The sequence below is a fragment of the Salvia splendens genome, chromosome 5, assembly GCF_004379255.2.
Source record: "Salvia splendens isolate huo1 chromosome 5, SspV2, whole genome shotgun sequence".
In the NCBI taxonomy this organism is placed as follows: Eukaryota; Viridiplantae; Streptophyta; class Magnoliopsida; order Lamiales; family Lamiaceae; genus Salvia; species Salvia splendens.
Window position 1 is genome coordinate 41,816,569 of NC_056036.1, and position 15,513 is coordinate 41,832,081.

Here is a 15,513-nt window from a genome sequence, read left to right on the forward strand (position 1 = left end):
ATTTTTTAATGGTCCAAATTATAGTTTGAAGTTTGTACAATATATGAGTTTGCATTTTCATGACCGCTTGCAAAATTATCCCTATAGTAGCAAGGTCATACATATATTCATGTACATATATTCGACAAATCTTTTTCACTCACATTCTTTTACGTTTCTTAAATTTAGGACTAATCCCAAATGGAAAAATCAATGAGGGATGAAGGAAAATTTTCTTAAGCTTGTCCAAGACTACTAAGAAAATATAGTACCCCATAACTAGGCCCATTTACCAGTATAGTCCAGTGTCATATTATCCAATACAAAATCAAGCTTGTGAAAAAGCCCAATATATCAGAACAATACCAAATATACCACAATAGTTCCTTCTAATTTAAAATACTAGCACTATATCACATATCATATACTTATAACGCTACAACATACACAAATCAGACAAGAAACAACACCAACACTTGATCAACCCTATTAATACACATATACACACACAAAAACCCGGACCGACAAACAAGTTAACCGCTCCCTAGCTCGGAACGTGCTGCTGCTGCAGCCCGCTCCTGTAATCCGAGACGCTGTCGAGCAGATGGTGGGACGCTTTCTCAAAGTTGACAAACCCCATGAACCAAAACTCGTGGCCGTCCACGGTCACCAGATGTACATACTTCTCGGGTGGATTTTGCTTCAAGACGACAGGGGCGACATTGTGGACGTGACCCAGCGGGATCGTGACCTTGTAGTAGGCCCACGTCTCCTGCCCGGAGGGGGCCCGGAAGGACAGCGGGCGATCGCTGCAGAAAGCCACACGGGCAGTGGACAGATAAAGGGTCCCAGCAACAGGGCCAGTGGTGGTGGAAAGATAACAGGCAAATGTTTTCTTCAGCTTCTCGTGTTCATCCGTCTCGAATATCTGCTTGAACAGGGACTCGAATCCCCCTTCAGTTATCGCCTTCGCTGTTAGATTCACCTTCCCCCACGCAGCTCCGGATACGGATGGCCCGGTTTTCACTGCAAACACACAATGTAGTTACCAGAATCACATCATCCATTAATATCTCCGGTGGCGGATTTAGGGGGCGAGATGGAGCGGCCGACCCCTATAAATATGTTCGACTTAAAACTAACATACCCTCCGTCCCACGTTACTTGAGTCATTTATTTTTTTACTCGTTTTAGAACAATAATAATAAATAATTCAAATGGAGTGATAGTAAAGTAAGAGAGTGAATAATGTAGAAAAAGAGTTTTCTCATTCATATTTTCTCTCTTACTTTACACGTAATAATCTACTTAACCCCAAACCTTCAAAATCTCCCATCTTGTTTCTATTTTGACGTTATTGTATCCTATTGAAATTTGAGTATGCAAACATTTAGCATCACAATCTAGTGAAAACAAACAAGAAACTCAACCAAATCAAATTTAGGGGTAATTGTTATAAATTCTTAAACTTTCATCAAATTCTGATTATGCATACGACTTTAATCCACATGTGAATTACTCCACTAACAACGCTGTTAATTTATTCCAATTTTATAAGCAATCAAGATTTTGGTGGTAACACAATTTAATAGTATAATATTGTTTCGCTGTCTAAAACAAGTCATCATTTTATTTGAGTGACGTAAGTCATCAAATTAAGCCATCAAAATCTTGATTGATTGCAAAATCAGAACAATCAGAAGAAGAAAAAATGAAAAGTGCAGAAGAGCTTACAATTGTGCCAGACGTTACGAGCAATTTCCTCAGCTCTGTGACTCCAAGAATTGAAGATGTTGACAACATGATCGAGAGGGCTGTCGGCGGAAGACCTCTCCACCGGCGCAATCACAACGTATGGCTGATGTGGGCCCTCCTCGGCCTGCCATAGCGCCGCCTGCTGATTGTCGGGATGGACCGCCGGCGCCGCCGGAGCCCCCATGACATGAGTCCCCCATTTCTTCGTCTCTCCTTTCTGGTTCATGTTTTTGGAGAAATTAAGATTTGATGAATTAGGTAGGAAATGCCGTGTAATAAAAATGGATGATTGCTAGAATTCTCGATTCTTGATTTACTTGATAAGGTGGAGTTAGTAGCTTTATCGCGAATGTTCTAGATGAGACGATTTATAGTTTATTCCCATTGTTCAATTTTTTTCTTAATTAATTATTTTTGTGACTGGACAAATGTCACAAATCTACAGTTACGTGTGACGAAGTTATTCTAATTGTCCAACAGATCACTAAGGGCACCCACAATCGGCGGACGATAGGCCGCCCGATATCTTGGGCGTGCCATCGTCCGCCACTGTGGGTGCACGGACGATGGACGATGCGTCGTCCTCGTCCGACAAATAGTCCGCAGAGTAAGCGCGGACGATAGGGCATCATCCGCCCACCGTAGGCGGCGCGGACGATGCAACACGTTTTTGTTTTATTTTTAAATTTGAAAATTTCATTTATATAAATACCCCCTGGCCCCTACCCACCTTCATTTGTAATATTTTCATTCGCATTTTCACTTACTCTAGAAAATGGATTCCGTTCATTACTCAAGTCCCAATAGTCAGATGTTTAGAGGTGGTGCACGTTGGCCGGGTACACAACCTGACGAATATCGGTCGTTCAACCCTAACTCGCAGTACGATCCCGAATTCAGTACGGATTCGTACGGTCTGTCTGACATGGAGTCCTCTCCAACTCGCCCTGCCGCCCCTTCCCACCGCGCCGCCTCGGCCGCCGCCCTCGCTAGAAAGAAGCGGATCAAGTACCAGGCGTACAAGTTGTCACCTCCGGCAACAAATGAAGAGTACGCCCCCGGGAGGACGAACTACCAACCGGATGAAACCCTCGTCTTGGCGAGGTGTTGGGTGGATATCTCGAGGACCCAGTATTCACGAACAACCAAAAGCAGCTTGCGTACTGGGAGCGCATCGCCGAGCGCTACAATGAGGCGAAGCCGCCGAGCGCGTTCAAGCGCCATAGGGAGCAGCTCCGCAAGCACTTGGATCTAGTTAAGAAGCAAGTCAACCTGTTCGCGGCGGAGTACGAAGTGCTCGAGGGAGCAGGGAAGCGGCGAGAGCCTGAGTGATGTACGCGATAGAGCGTTGTTGTCGTACCAGTCCATGTACGGTGACTTCAAGCATTTCAATGTCTGGGCGCTCTTGAAGGACAAGGAGAAGTTCCAAGGCGGTATTCTTCACACCGGTGCGACAAAGAGGATGAAGACCACCGACACTGGTGGTTACACGAGCAGCGAAAGCGGCGCATATTCGGTGGACCTCAACCGGACGTAGACGGAGGATGAAAGTTCCGGCACACCGATGTCCTCCCGGCGTCCCGTAGGCGTCAAGGCTGCGAAGAACAAGGGGAAGGCGAAGGCGACATCCTCCTCGCAAGCCGCGGCCGCCCCCATCGCCGATCCCGCCCCGACCCCGACCCAGTCGGCACTTGCCTACGCGGAGTTGGCAAAGGCCTCGATGGCGCGGACGTTGTTGGACACGCATAACGCCCTCATGAAGTGTACGTGCCCGGCCAGAGCCGAATACCTCCAGGGGTTGATCGATGAGCTGCACCGAAGGCTTTTGTAGAGTAGTCAACTTTTTTTTTATTTCTAACTCAATGTAGTATTTGCCGTTTTTTAGTTAATCGTTGTGTTTTTTAATTAGTTTGCATTTATATATTTGAAAACATTTAAACTAATTAACAAAACAATAGTAAAATCTATAGGACGTCCCACTGCAGGTGAAAAGGTAGGAGGATAAAAATGCTGACGTGGCGGTGCATAGGGCGGGCTTTAGGGCGCTCCACTGCTGATGCCCTAAATATTGCGAAACATTGCTCCCGTCTCATATTTTTTGTAATCTGAAAAACAAATAAAAAATGATTAAATTTTAACAAATGTCTCATCTTCCCCCCTTTTTTAATAAATTAAGCGCTGATGTGGCGGTCGATTTAAACGCATGGACAAACATTATTTTGAACTTAATTAGATGTTGGCGTTTTGTCCAATGACGTTTTACCCACTTCTTTAAAATTGGTTGCCACATCACCAAATAATTTAAGGGGAATGAGATAACAGTAAAAATTTCATCTTCAAAATTTATTTTTAATATTTTAAAGTATGAAGGACAAGAAATTGATTATTATCTTTGTGATTTATTTGGCAATTTTCCAAAAGAAAACAATATATGGAAATTTTATAGAAAATATTCAGATTTTTAAATAATATTAATAAAATATTCTAAAATTTAATATTATATCACATTTATTATTATTTAAGTAATTTGAATAATATTATTACTATCTGTAGGTATAACCAATACAATCGACTAGAATATCTCATCCACACCTAATTATTCAAAATCATTATTATTAATCAGGGATGTTGTTTAAACGATAAATTAGTTATTGGTTAGTCGATAAACTACATTTAGGGTTATCATTTGCTCTAGTTATTGTTTAGGGAAATGCTAGGTTATCAATTATAATCAATAAGCATTTACTTATAATCGAGGGATTGAAAAATATTGATCTAGATAATTAATCAAGATGATATTGTTAGTTTTATATCATAATACAAAAGGTGATTGTCCCCTAAGAACAAAGTCATAATAACTTCTTCGCCCTTTGTTTGATTCATTTATATTTCTTTGGGGGGAAATAATAGAGGAATTAATATGATTTGATTTCTATATCTCTAAGCTTATACACGTAGTAAGGTCTTCATTTTTTGAAATATACATTTTTTATTATGTTTCTTGCTTCATGTGATGTAACGATTGTGTTACATTTTAAGGGAGCCTCACTATTAATATATGTAGCCCAAAGCAAAATTGGGTTTGAGTTGATGCTGGACCACTAGGATTTTGTCATTTTTATAGTGGGGAATTGAGATACTTGAAACTTCATCAAAAACTTTTAAATGAATGGATGTACTTATTTCAAATGCAAATTCACTTGCAAAAAAAGAGGGGTCCAACGTATCGAAATATTGGAACATAGTATTATTAAAATGATCAATAAGTTAATTAAATGGTCAAGGGATCGATCTCTGACTTTGGATATAAAGCAAATTTAAATCATTGGACTAACTATCTCATTCATTGAGATGCCTACAAATCAATGTGGTGATTAGTCACTGGGCAAGCCGGTAGATACCCTTGATAATTACCAATAAAAAATGATCAATAGATTAATTTTAATTTTCAACAAGATCTAAAGATATAAGTTGAAAATATCCTAATACTTTATCACAAAAATTTGTCAAATGGTTTGATGGCTCTAAACAAGGTTTTGCAAGTTTTGACTCGACATGAACATGTACGAAGTTAATATATTAGTATTCAACCTAATAAGATTGTGATAATTTTTTGTTGGTTCATGTTAGATATGGTAACCCGTTAATAATTAATATTATTATTTTAATTAAATTCATAATTTAATTTTAATTATTTTTACTTTATTATATTAACGTTATGTTATAATTTTCTCATTTTTCATGTCTTCTTAGGTCGTGTCATAACATACGTTTTGTTTACATAACTATTTGTGCCTGCCAGGTCAGAAATAAGATCACGACAATTAAGAAAAAAATACACAATCAAATGGCCATTTCAAAAAATTGTGTAATTAATTATAAATTGACTAAATTTTGTGTTTTTTCGACAATTTATCCAAAAAAATGCACCAAAAGTTTGGTTTGGTTTTGCGAAATATGCTAGCATAACATTTACATTTTGCACACAATACACTGCCAATGCGTGTAAAACATATTTGTGTAGGGATAGAGGAGATTCTAATTTGTGACAATAACTATTTGAACTAAAGCATATGTAAAATGTGGGAAATAATTGAAGTGATATTTTTTGGGCGACTGGATTCCTTAAAAACCGGAAATTGTTAGACGACAAATGTGAAATGAGTATTCATCAGTCCATGGATTCCCACAACCACAATATCACCAAAATCACTATAGTTTTTTCGCCTTTTTCAAGTAACGTGATTTTTTTTCTCTATAATACTACAAGATTTAAATTTGAAATGTGTTATGAAAATGTGTATTGTGTATACATCAATTATATGGGTCTGTTTTTTTTTTTTTCTTTTTCCCTCTAAATGATATATAGTATATCATAATAAGATATAAATTCATTTAAAATGAGAATCATATTTTAATATATCTTATTTGGTAAAATATCAAATACTTATTTAAGATGTCCTTAATCCTTATCATATTTTGTTCCTTGGATTAATAATGTGTCTAGTTAGACAATTGCAAAAGTCCTTTAACCAAAAAGATAAAAGTAGGTAAATAAATTAGTACCTACTATCCAATATTTGATCTTTCATCTATTCACGAGAAATAATCTTATTTTTATTTTAATTCTTACACCAAAGTTATACCTATTAATTAATTATGAAAAGTTTCTCATGATTTATTATCCTCATACATTCACTCATCTACAATTTATAATTATGTGGTTCGCCATTTTTTTATCCTCAAACTACTATTGTTTGTGACGCGTGAGTTCTATTTATTATTAATAAAAATTATTGAAAAAATCATCAAATTTTGTTAACGCATAACTTTTTAAAATATCAGTTATATTATAGTAGGAGTACTTAATTTTGTTATTTATTCCAATATTCTGGTAATAATCCTACTAGGGGATATTATGTATGATGTGACAATCATATAATATTATATGCAGTGACAAAGGGGTACAGTTATACCTCAAAACTGTCTAAATCCTCTCTCCATTTCTTTTCCTTTAATTTCTTCCAACACTTTGTATGTATTCAAAGCAATATTTTTTTTAACTCAATTTGTTTAATTCCTATTTTGTTTTCGTTCATTATTTATTTAATAGACTTTGTATGTATTCAAAGCAATATTTTTCAACTCAATTTGTTTAATTCCTATTTATTTTTCGTTTATTATTTCATTTTTAATAGATATTCTCTCCATTCACTGCTAACAACTCCTAAAATTTTGTATTAATTCAATACACTTTGACATACTCTTGTCAAATTTTATTTTATTCATTTATATTTAATATTTGATATTTACTTTGTTCTTAATAATTTATACAATAATATAGTCTTAACTAGCAAAGTATTTAAGTGCACAATTCATTTTTAATGATTTTTTAATGGAAAAATAGAGAGGATAATTATATAAAAAAACACAAAAATTGTGAAAACAAAATAAATAGAACTAAAAGGATTAGCTAAAATCTGAAACTTTAAATCGTTATAACTATTTTTCGCACCCCATATCAAAAATCCTGGATACGCCGCTGACTATATGGATAAACTATTGACTATTTAAACGACATTGTTTATTACACATAATCCCACTACATCTTTACTTTTTAATAAATAAGTATTCATCACGTCAATAAATTCAGACAGGTAGCTTGCTGAATTTTTTTCATTACGAAACAATTAAGAAAATGTAAAATTATGATATAATGGACACTTTATTTTTTGGCAATTTGGCACTTTTTATAATTCTCTTTATATATACTATCATCAATGGTAATTGAATTTATCACTTATCCACACCTTTTTGTACCATAGAGAAAAATCTAATTCCCCCAAATTTAAACGCCGAGACCAACCCATCAATATTTAAATTAAAGCGGTACAACCTTACCTCCGTAAAGTACTACTCTGAAACCTCATTTTCCTCGTTTCTTTTGCTCTTCTGCTTTTACTATTCAATATTCTGGCCGACCGCATCACAGTTTAATGTATATAATATATATATTCATCGATATGAACATCAAAGCATTATGAATGAATCACCACCAAATCACCTCTCCTTCTCTCTCTATCGCATCTGAATCAATCGCGATCACTCACTCAACATTCCATGGCTAAATCTCCTTCTCTCGAGCTTGATTTTTTCGGCATGGAGAAACGCTCCACCGCCCCCGTTTTTCAGCGCAGAAGAAGCTTTCGCGGTTCGTTTTCACACAATCTCTCTCTCTCTCTCGTTCGCTCTCGATTTCTCTCTCTCATTTTTTTTGTGTGCAGATATACAAGGTGTTATATCGAAGATGAATCCGGAGGTGGTGAAGAGCGATCGGGAATGGCGTTTGGGATCGAAGAAATCAACATTGTCTGCTGCAATTGCTCCTCCTCAATCGCCAATTCTGATCCTAAACTCAGGTAGTTACAATTTCCTCTTCCTACTCCAATTTCTGCAATTGATTTTGCGGTTTTCTGTGATTTAAATTTGTTTTGGTTGAACGGTGAAAACAGAGCTCCGATGACGATTTTCTACAACGGAGTGGTTTCTGTGTTTGACGTGTCCCCACGCAAGGTGCGTGACTTCACACTTTTTCATCACGCGATTTCATCCGCAAAATTTTATTTTTATTTTTATTGACATTATATTGGAACAGGCGCAAAATATTCTGAAAACCGCGGATGAATTCCTTCCTTCTAACTTGGAATCCAACTCGAAGCCTGAGAGAAACTTGCTTGAATCTCTCAATGGAGGTTGCTTACTAATTTAATTAAATGAATATTCATTTTATTTAAATAATTTACAATTATCTCAAAAAAATGGATTTGTTGTATGTAGATCTGCCGATCAAGGAAGAATTCTCTGCAAAGGTTTCTGGAAAAACGAAAGGAAAGGTGGTATTAACTATTAACTGTTGCTTTATCTTAAATCTCTTTCATTATTGGATAAGTACGTTAATTTGTTTACTAATCTTTCTTAGACAGAGTAAATTTTCTCCCTTCTTCAACTTTTGACATTAATTATTAATTAAAGTAGTTAAGCAGTCATTAAATTCGGCATTTATTTTTAAAGAGTCAAACAATCTTCCCCTCATGTTGCCGACTTGCCGCCGGCTGATTATTGTGCAATTAGTTAATGGGTAAATTATCAGAAATATCGATTAAATTCGGTCAAATTCTCATCCACTCCTTAACTTCAAAAAAAAAAAAAGCAATAAGAATCATGAATTTTGGATTTACCAGCAACTAAATTTCTGAAAGATAAAAAAACTTTTGAAGAAATTTTCTTGGATATATATAGGAGTATAGGACGGATGAAAAAAAAAACTTGACAGGGCTATATATTATTCAAATTTTATTTAAAAATAGTGTATAGTAAATTTTAAAGTTGTGTGACGAACCTAAACTTGATGACTATAATTTTTTCAATAATTTGGCCTCCCATCTCTTCCTTGGGATTAGCTTTGATTATATTTATATTTAATTATATAAAAGTAATAGAACAACACGTGCGTCAAATGTAACTAACGCGGTTTTGAATTTTATTGCAGGCTGGTTTCGGTGTCCCCTTATTAACAACATCACTGCGGAAACAAAAAAGGAGCATATTGTATTAAATAATCTTATGTTGAAAAAATATTATAATTTGTGGTAATTGCCTAATTACGTGAGAAAAAAGACAGGTGTGATGAAAGTGGGAGAATCTATGATGGTTGGAAAGGCAAGAAGCACGTTTTTAGTTCTGTTTTAGGTTTTAAATTTTTAATACTACTGCTTGTTTCGTCGCACTTTCTGGGTCAGCTTTTCTGCGTCAATTTATTGCTGCAGTTTCGCGTTTTAGTCACGTTGATAGTGTGGCATGATGCTACCACCCACTTTTTCATTATTGTAACACTAATTTAACATTTTATTGTTAAATTAGTTGGTGTTGTTTGAATGCAATGTTATGTTGTGTGTTGTTTATAAGTTCCTTGCAATTGACTTTTTTTTTACAAGGTTGTTAAAATGGTTCGGTTATGATTTATGAATATAAAAACTGTTATAGATCGAACTGCTACGAGCGAAGGAAATCGGTCAGTTTGAACATGAACTGATCATCGTTTGAACTGATTGTGATTCATTTTTGTTTTCTTAAAATGATCAACTTTCGTTTATTTCTATGCTTCTCTTCTCGTGTGTTGTTTTTCTGTTACTTGCATACCCTCAGCATCCACGTCATCTTTCACGTCAACTTAAATACACATGTCAGCACACTACATATATAGACAGAAAACCCGACTTGGGAAATTGGACCACGGGGTAAAGTTCATGACTTTTCATGCAATATTTAAAGTTTACGGGGAAAAAAATCAAACTTTTTTGAAAGTTCATGACTTTATAGACAATTTACCCTTTTATATCATGCTTTAAGATTATTAAGCAAAATTATTTTATACTATTTGAACTTATTTTTAAAATTCTAGACTCATTGGTATTTAATATAATTAAAATTTAAGAGATATAAAGCAACTTCAATGATAAGACGCTTCTCGTAACAATATTATTGGCTGAATTTTAATGTTTCTTTGTATAAAAAAATACTCATATTGTTAGTTGCCTACTAATAATATTATGGCATGGACGATAGCTTCGATGAATCAATGGTCCAATTTTTAATACCACAGTTCAGTCTTGAAGGCTATATATGTTTACTCGTTTTTCTCCTTTGACCGAAAGAGAAACTAAACTTTGATCAAGCACGTAATGGTTGACCCATTCAACTGTTGAAAATTTAATGTATCAAAATTTTGAGATATTTATGTATAATATAACTAAATTAGTTTCGCATTAATTACTACTACTATATACTAATATTATAGTGGTAGTGTGAGTAATAGATTATGCGTAGAGTGCATGAATTCATAGGGAGGATATTAAAATCTATTAATAATAGTACAATTTATTTCGATTTGACTTGAGTAACTAACTCAATTAAGCTTGTGAGGAATTTGTCATTTTGTCATTTTGATTTATCTATAATTTATAAAATCATTAATTTTATTTCACTTTTGATATACAGTCCCTATATTTCATTAAATTTTTACACTCAAAATCCATTATAAAACTAATACTAATAAAAACAGGCCTCACAATTCCACTCATTTTCATCATCATATTTATATTTACTATAGCAATTGATAAAAATTGTAATTTTTTCCAATTTAATACTTCTGTTAGTCATTAGATTTTCAAAATTCTTGTAGGATTGACTAGAAATTGATCGAGTTTCATAATTTAATTTAAATAACTATGATCTTTGTAAAGATAACTAGGCTTTTCAAACATAATTGACACAAAAATTAGTTTAAATACAGATAAAAAAAGTTTGCAAATATCTTATCAATAATACATTCTCATTTACATTGTTTAATAATATTAAATGCACCATTCTTCATATTCCCATAATATTATTCGTCTTCAATGAACCTGAAATAAATTTAATTTATTTTCTATACATAGTATTCTTTATTTATTATTTTCGCAGTTAATGAGAAATAAACACCTTTAATTTACTCCATTTATAACAATAAACGAATGGCAAGTCAACTCCAAGTCTCCAACCTAGCTAATCCCAATTACACTCGTTTTAAGTTGACTTTTTCAAGTTAATTTTTATTTCTTATTTTTAAAAATCCTTTACAATTAATGTAAAATGATTGTGATATTTTCTTAATCTCCAATTAGTTTCTTGAACTTTTGCTCTTCCCTTAACGATGTATTTCGTTTTTGCTTCTAGTAAGGATAAGCACGAACCTAGTCCGTAGTCCTTATAGCTTATATCTTAATGCTAAGATATAGGTTTTGTTAAATAATTAAACTCAATTTCATTTAAGTATGTGATTTTTTTGTCGGTTAGTGTATATCTTGATATTTGACTTCATGTGAATTAATTGCATGCACATTATATCCTTCATTTGATTTTGATTTTAATTTTTTGAGTTGTACTTGTAAATTTGTAATTTATAACAGATAAATAATAGAGTAAGTTAACGATGTTAGATGTATTTTATAAGGGAGAGGAGATGCATAAATTTGTTTTGATAGAATCTATTAATGCTAACTTTTCTTAGATTGCTAACTTGCTAATTTATCAATGTAGTGTATAAAAAATGCCAACACAATCACATTAAAATGTTAATGCAAATTTGTTTTAACATTTTAATACACTGCGTTGACATTTTAAATACCAATATTAACACAATGTATTAAAATATCAACTAAGTTTTGTTGACATTTCAATATCATCGTGTTGACATTTTTAATACACTGTATTGATGAGTTATCAGAGTTAACAACTTAAGAAACTTAGCAACGGATCACGCCCATCTAACTATATATATAAAATTTTAAATATATAATTCGTGTATGTTTCATGTGATGATAAGTGTCTTTCTATAAACAAATACTAATTGACCAACTAATTTTACATACTAATATTTTGATGTTGCTACAATTGAATTATTCTACTAGCAATTAACATATGTAGGTCGGCCATTAAATTGCTCGATACCAAAAAAAAAAGCGATTTTAAAATTTAAAATTGGACCATGTGCTAATATAAAATTGAGTGAACTACCTCAAAAGTCCCTAACTTTTCTGTTTGTGACACTGCAGGTCCCTAATAAAAAAAATATCGCCGGACGACCCTGACCTTAAACATAATCACATATCTTGTTTTTTCTGACAAAAATGCCCTTAAGCCTTAAAAGGGCATTCTGGTCATCTCAGTAAGAATGCTGACAGCATGATGCATAGCATCTACTGTTCACACATGTTCCTGACACAAATGATGGTAGGGGATTTGACATATTTTGCAGCATCCTTTCGTATTCTTCACCCTTACCTATTCCGATGCACATATACACTCCGTTTGAAACTTTACAAAATTTCAAACAATTCACAACTTCATTCCACACTTCAGTCCCACACCCGCCTAAACACTCACTCTCTGTAAACCCTCCCTCGTTGAAGTCTCTTGCATGAATGACGCCAAAACGAAAGTGAGCTGGGTCCTCAGGCGCATCCTCCTCGCGGAATTCGTCTCGGCGTAAAAAAGATCCCGCACCACCACCACCGTCACCGTGACTATATAGACATGTACTGGAGGTCATCGATGTGGATAAAGAAACCTGGGATGTCCGAGATCCTGAACTAGATTTTTTCTATATTTGAACAAAAGAACTTTAGAAAAATAAAATAAAATCTGATGAAAGATTGATATGAAAATATATACTATCTACGACTAGAAAATCAGTCGAGAACAAGATCCAGTATGTTAACGGTGGATGGATTTCTAGTTATTTTCACTGTGATTCGAAGTTACTTCGTTACAGTTAGATGCTTTGCTCGTTGCCCCCTTTGGTCGTTAGTGTACTTCGAATTAATTTTGCTTATTATTAACATCTTGGTAGCCTCTTTCGATCCTCAGTTAAACTGCTGGACTGGGTAGAAGAGGGCCACAGACAGAGGCTGAAATACAAGCTCAGTATAGGTCTGTAAGTCTGGGTAGGTCTGCAAGTTAGTATAGGTCTGTGTAGAGTAGGTGTACAAGTTGGTGGCCATTTGACTAAAATGCCTTTAAAGGCATCTGGGCATTTTGGTCCGAAAAATAGCTACAAATATACGATATGTGATTATATTTAAGGTTAGGGTCGTCTGACGATATTTTTTTATTAGGGACCTACAGTGTCATAAACGGAAAAGTTATGGACTTTGAGGTAGTTCTCTCTATAAAATTTAAAAGAAGTGCAATAAAATTAGGTATTGGTTGACTTTCTAGGCACCATCGAAAAGTAAGTCGTTGTAAGCACGTTTATTCATTTTGTCTCCTTTTTAAAGAATATTAGCTTGACAAAGACTTAAAAATTTGAAAGCACGCCAAAATTCAATACTTAATATACATCAATTAATTTTGGAATATTAGTAGTTAATTAGGAGTTAAGTAAAATTTTAATTGGGTTTGGTAATTTCCAGATACGTTTAAATGTTTTTGACTTTTGATCATAGTTAGTTAGCTCGAAGGACGAGAGCAGATAGGAAAAATTTCAAAACGTAATGCTAACTTGAAAATTCCCACAATTTTAATGAAACACACATCGGCAATAAGTTACTTTCAATCTTTATTTAATTATTATTATGTTGAAACCTCTTTTACTTTGTTAGTTCCGACGAAATTGGTTAGACAACGACATGGACATGGGTGGCCGGCTACTCATTTTTATATTATTGGAAGGAAACCAGTTATATAGATGTCAAAATCTCACATTGGTATATTCATAAATAAAATAAGGATATTCTTAGGATGATATTCTTACGTATTTAGTTTTTATGTTAAGAGCTATATTCTAACATTTGTTGTTTGTGTTCTTTTTTTTCTGTCATTGACTTTTATATTGTATTTGGGCTCGAGTTTTTTCTTTTATAAAAGAGAAAGAAAAATCCGACATAAAAGTATTGGATAAATATAACAATTTGTATAGCCAAGTAGAGTTAACTCTTTTTCCATAAATGATGCTCTTGGTTCTGTTAAATCACTCCTTATGATAAAATATCTTCGTCTTTTGATGACATGCACCGTGGATGTCAAAAGCTACATGCAATTAGTTAGAAAAATCACTCCTGATGATAAAATGTCTTCGTCTTTTGATGACATGTGTTAGGATTGGCACACACAAGGCTTTCACACACTCAATAAGATCACACACACACTCACTGTTGTATGAGATCACACAATGCAGAAAACACACACACTCACACTTTGAGTATTGAAGATGATAATCTTGGAGAGAAAACTGGAAAACTCTTTATTGATTAAAACTCTACTCTAAACTACATACACGGTGAGCTATTTAAAGCTCTATAATCAAGTAGCAACTGCTACTAACTAACTACAAGAAGAATCAAGAAAGCAAGAAGAATAACGCTACATCTCAGCTAACTAACTGCTTGCTCCAACGGCTAGTTCGGCTAGGTTGCTTCTACCTTCTCGTTCAAGACCGAACTCCTTCCTCGGTTCAAGACCGAACTCCTTCTCGCTTACAACCGAAACTTCTTCTTCTCGGCCCATTCCAGCTCAACGCCGAGCTTCCTTACCGAGCTTCCATCCGAGCTCCATACCGAGCTTCCTTACCGATGAGCTTACCGACTTCTGCCTTCTTCTTCTTCTCGGCTAGTTTCCAGGCTAGTTCCAGCTCGGTAAGCCGAGCTTACCGAACTCCCTTCTCTAGCCGAGCTTCTTCCACTGAAATGAGCACTCCTTTATTACAATTCTCCACCTGAGGGCTCATCTCAGTTCTCTTGCACAAACATTGATCAATTTCTTGCAATGATCAAACTTGTCTCTACTAGAGAGACTTGTTAGCATGTCAAGCCGGATTGTGCAAGGTGTTAATCTTAATCACCTTCACTCTCCCCTTTTCAATCTCATCTCTAATGAAATGCAACTTTATGTCTATGTGCTTGCTCCTTTTCATGAAACCCGATGTTTAGCCAAGCACATAGCTGAGCTGCTGTCACAATGAATCACCATTGTGTCTTTTGGTCAAAACCCAAAATCAGAAATCACTCCCTGAATCCAAAAACTCTCCTGTACGGCTGCAGTGAGAGCTATATACTCTGATTCTGTTGTTGAGAGCAACAACACATTTGCAACCCCTGACTTCCAGCTGATTACAGTTCCAAACATGGTGAAAAGATAACCTGTTTGGGACTTTCTGTTTGTCCAGGTTTGCAGCATAGTCTG

General features: G+C 34.7%; 1 protein-coding gene and 1 pseudogene across 1 annotated transcript; one reads left to right on the forward strand and one right to left on the reverse strand.

Moving 5' to 3' along the window:
• Positions 1-267: 267 nt before the first annotated feature.
• LOC121805305 (GEM-like protein 5) lies at positions 268-2,063 on the reverse strand. Its single transcript, XM_042205109.1, has 2 exons — positions 1,714-2,063; positions 268-1,005 (listed from the first exon to the last, which is right to left on the reverse strand). The coding sequence occupies exons 1-2, from the start codon at positions 1,958-1,960 to the stop codon at positions 524-526; spliced, it is 729 nt and encodes a 242-aa protein (XP_042061043.1). The 5' UTR covers positions 1,961-2,063; the 3' UTR covers positions 268-523.
• A 5,686-nt stretch (positions 2,064-7,749) lies between these two features.
• Positions 7,750-9,520, forward strand: LOC121803026 (annotated as a pseudogene).
• The last annotated feature ends 5,993 nt before the right edge of the window (positions 9,521-15,513 follow it).

What these genes read in the sequence shown, in the direction of transcription:
- LOC121805305 (XM_042205109.1), bottom strand. Translation starts at nt 1,960, where the DNA reads ATGAACCAGAAAGGAGAGACGAAGAAATGGGGGACTCATGTCATGGGG. An exon ending in TCGTAACGTCTGGCACAATT is followed by an intron (nt 1,006 to 1,713) that starts GTAAGCTCTTCT and finishes GTGTGTTTGCAG; the next exon opens with TGAAAACCGGGCCATCCGTA.